The 3438-nt window shown below is 35.1% G+C and overlaps 1 protein-coding gene across 1 annotated transcript; it reads left to right on the forward strand.

The window, feature by feature from the left end:
- On the forward strand, positions 1 to 2852 carry LOC108330837 (uncharacterized). Its single transcript, XM_017565412.2, has 7 exons — positions 1 to 240; positions 323 to 365; positions 936 to 1006; positions 1421 to 1515; positions 1993 to 2060; positions 2197 to 2307; positions 2560 to 2852. Exons 1-7 carry the CDS (start codon positions 60 to 62, stop codon positions 2687 to 2689), a joined length of 699 nt encoding a protein of 232 aa, XP_017420901.1. The 5' UTR covers positions 1 to 59; the 3' UTR covers positions 2690 to 2852.
- Positions 2853 to 3438: the final 586 nt, after the last annotated feature.

The raw sequence follows: 3438 nt of genomic DNA on the forward strand, positions 1-3438 counted from the left end.
AGAGTGGGACCCACCGAATCGGTTACGATATCGCCAACCATCAAGCCAGCCACACTATTATGTTGTGTGGCATGGCGTCACTTGGCACCCCTGCGCATGTTAGCAGCAACAGGCCATTGCAGTGTTCCGCTTGGAAGGCGAAGCGAGTGAGGTGCGCAGTGTCGTCCCCAAGGTGGCGTGAGGGGCGGCGCACGGTTTCGTTCTCTCTGCTTCTCTCCCACCTCCTTCTCATTCCTCACCGTGCGTACTTCTTTCGCCGTTTCACTCATACTCTTCTCACACTTTGGATCCGTTTCACGATATTGCCATTTTCACGTTGCAGGTGCTGCTGTTCAGGCAAGTCCTTTCGATAATTATGTTAAGAGGTATGAATTAGTATCGGTCATCTTGTCATCATTTTTGCGCTTACACTCTGTGCATATCAGTTACTTTTTTCCTATAGTTATAAGTTTGTTAGTCGATTAGTTCCTTGTATTAGCTTAGCGTATGTTTTTCGAGGTTTTATTCTGTTTAGATAGATAAGTATTCACAGTTTTACATCTCCACCAGTATTGGCTAGCTTTGCGATGGTTCAATTATACATGTTTTTGCATTATGCTAGACTAATTATTATTTGACTTGAGTTTCATTTTTTTGTATAATTATAGTGGTTTTTGTAATATTAACAAGTCAGAAATCATGAAAAATGATTGAGTGAGTTATTGGAAAAGAGGACAAATATAACGACTTGTGATTGGTCGATCTTGTAAAAATTCTTTACATTGTTAATGCACATTGTTCATTCATTTTATTTATTTTACTCGTATAAGGGGGAGGGGATGTTTGATTTATTTCTGTGCTAGATTTGCTTTTGTTTTTAATTTATGATTAAAACAACTGTTTTTTCCATCAAAAGAACTATGATTTTAAAACTATTTTGTTCTGTAATGCTGTAGAAAAAAACTTGATCCTCTGGAGGCTTATGTACCAGCTGTCATACTTACGGAGTTTCAGATCAAGGACTTAGGTAATGCCTTTGTCGTGCTAGAATCCATATATTAGAAAATCTGTGATTTCAATTATTTGAAGTTATTTATTTATTCCATACTTGTAGTTAGTATTTTGTTATATTTTCCAGGTTTCCAACGTTTCCTGATTATCTCTTTGATTGGCCACCTTTTCTAATCTAGCCATTAAAAACAATAAGCACCTCACAAAAGGAAATTTAATGAAATACAGTTCATTTGTTTCCGACTTTAAAATTTGACATAATTCTGATGCGTGTGCATACATTCCTCTCAATACATGTCTGGTCTTGTCGTTCCTGTCCATTTTGTATCCTCGTCATTAGTATTGCTGTCGGTGTTCATATGACAAGGTTTGCAACAACATAATTTGAAGGTAATATAAAATTTATTTAGGCTTCTTTTTACTACTGCAGAAAAAACATTAGAGGGTGAGGAACCCCAATATGACTTCTGTCGGTCTCTACTTCGTTCCGGGCCCGCAGCATCACTTCGTGTAAATATAAGAGCAGTAAGTAAAGACTTCCTTTAACTTATTAGGTGTTCTTTTAGATGTGACACCAATCGTTTCTCTTTATAAAGAAAATTTAGAATTCTCCGTTGAGTCCCCAGCCCCTCCCACCCTTTTGAGTCGGTTGAAAGGTTTATGAAACTTCAATTTTGTGATTGAGTATGAAGTATTCGTATATTTACTTCGACTCCTTTTTATATACAATTCCTCAACTTTGAATTCTGATACCAAGCTTCTATTTGCTACGAAAACTACTCTATTAGGTCGTTACTGTCTCCACTGTTATCAAGCAAATTTCAGAAGACGCCTAAACAACATAGAACAACCAACAGCTTCAATGAGTGTTGTTCATAGCTCATTCCATTGCTGATATATATCTTTGGATAAACTATTTCTCCTTCTGCTGTCTGAAGCCATTCTCATCATGTTATCTTTATGGATATGAAAGTTAATTAGAAAGTCACTATCCTTTTGTAGGTGGCACAGTATGCATCTGACAGTGGCAATGGTAAAACTGCTTCCAATGATGTTGATGAATGTCTGAGGTATTGTAATCAATTTCCTATAAAAATTGCATGAATGAACTGTCACGAGTAACCACTGATCTATTATACACGGTACATAATTAAATTCTTTCAATATGAAAAATTCAAACCCAATGTAAGATTTCTGCTTATGAAGGTCACTAGAAGAACTTGATTCCCTGCTTCTTCATGCAACAAGAAAGGATCCTGAAGCCTCGGTTAAATCAATGAAAGCAAAAATCAATTCCGCCCTTAACGCTCTAGACAGGTGATTTGTGTAGTTTTTGTCGTTTTTCTTTCCACAGTGTGTCTTCTTCCTCTTGCACATATTTATTTCCCCTAACTGGTTTATGTTTGGACGTCAGTTGGGAAAACCAAAAGTTAAAGTAACAAGTTTTTTCATTCGTCTTGAAAGTCAGAGATGGGCATTGAAATTTCTAAATATATTTTTCCAACTTTTATCCAAACATAGCCTTGAATGATTGAGAAGATGTGATTCTTACTAAGCTTTATTTTTCAGCCTCTTAAAAACTGTGCCTTCAGATGTGCTAAGTAAGGGAAAGGTTATAGCTGATTCATACAGAGAACCGGAAGGCGAGGAAACAGGTAGTTTGGACCCTGAATTAAAGCAACTACAATCAATACTATGAATATCTAGCACGCTTATTCGCCTTTTAGTATTAGTCAGCTTACTTGAGAACTAAAGATTATAGAACCAATGTTCCGAAGGCAGAATCTTAAAACACAAATAACATAATGTGGATCAAAATATGAAAAAGATTTTAAAGTATTGATCTGTTTCTTTAAACTTGACCAAGGTTTTTTATCTTCTGTGATTTACAGCGATGATTATTAGTCATGAGGTATAACTCCCTTGTGTGTGTGTATTATCTAATTGTTTATCTCTGGACATACGGAAATGCCTAGTCTTAATTGTTAAAAGTGTGTTGATCTATGAAAATTTATATTATGAATCACAGTAGTGGTTAAATTTGATAGAAAAATGGTGCAAAGAAACATTTAAGTCCTACCCCTAGAATGAGAATACGAACTAAACGATGTGTTGCTCTGCTGGATAATACCTATTGACTTTATTTTCTTTATTTCCTATCCTATGTTGTTTTACTCCCGTATAAACGAGTAGTACAGGCAGTTAAATGTTGAGAAAAGTTGCCGTGTCATATAGGTTGTAAATCATTTTCCCTTTTCTAGATATAAGAGTTAGGTTCGACCAAATTACAACTCATGATATCCAAAAGCTTCCCATATATATTTATATGTTTCTCTCAAGTCGAAATTGAAAGATTAAGGAAATGAGATTATAATTCTATTTATATAAATATTTTTAAAATGAAAAAAATTATATATGCAAAATGAGTTTGTAACTCTTTTATTAATT

The sequence above is a fragment of the Vigna angularis genome, chromosome 4 (genome assembly GCF_016808095.1).
Source record: "Vigna angularis cultivar LongXiaoDou No.4 chromosome 4, ASM1680809v1, whole genome shotgun sequence".
NCBI lineage: Eukaryota > Viridiplantae > Streptophyta > Magnoliopsida > Fabales > Fabaceae > Vigna > Vigna angularis.

What these genes read in the sequence shown, in the direction of transcription:
- LOC108330837 (XM_017565412.2), top strand. Translation starts at nt 60, where the DNA reads ATGTTGTGTGGCATGGCGTCACTTGGCACCCCTGCGCATGTTAGCAGC. An exon ending in CCTCCTTCTCATTCCTCACC is followed by an intron (nt 241 to 322) that starts GTGCGTACTTCT and finishes TTCACGTTGCAG; the next exon opens with GTGCTGCTGTTCAGGCAAGT. An exon ending in TTCGATAATTATGTTAAGAG is followed by an intron (nt 366 to 935) that starts GTATGAATTAGT and finishes GTAATGCTGTAG; the next exon opens with AAAAAAACTTGATCCTCTGG.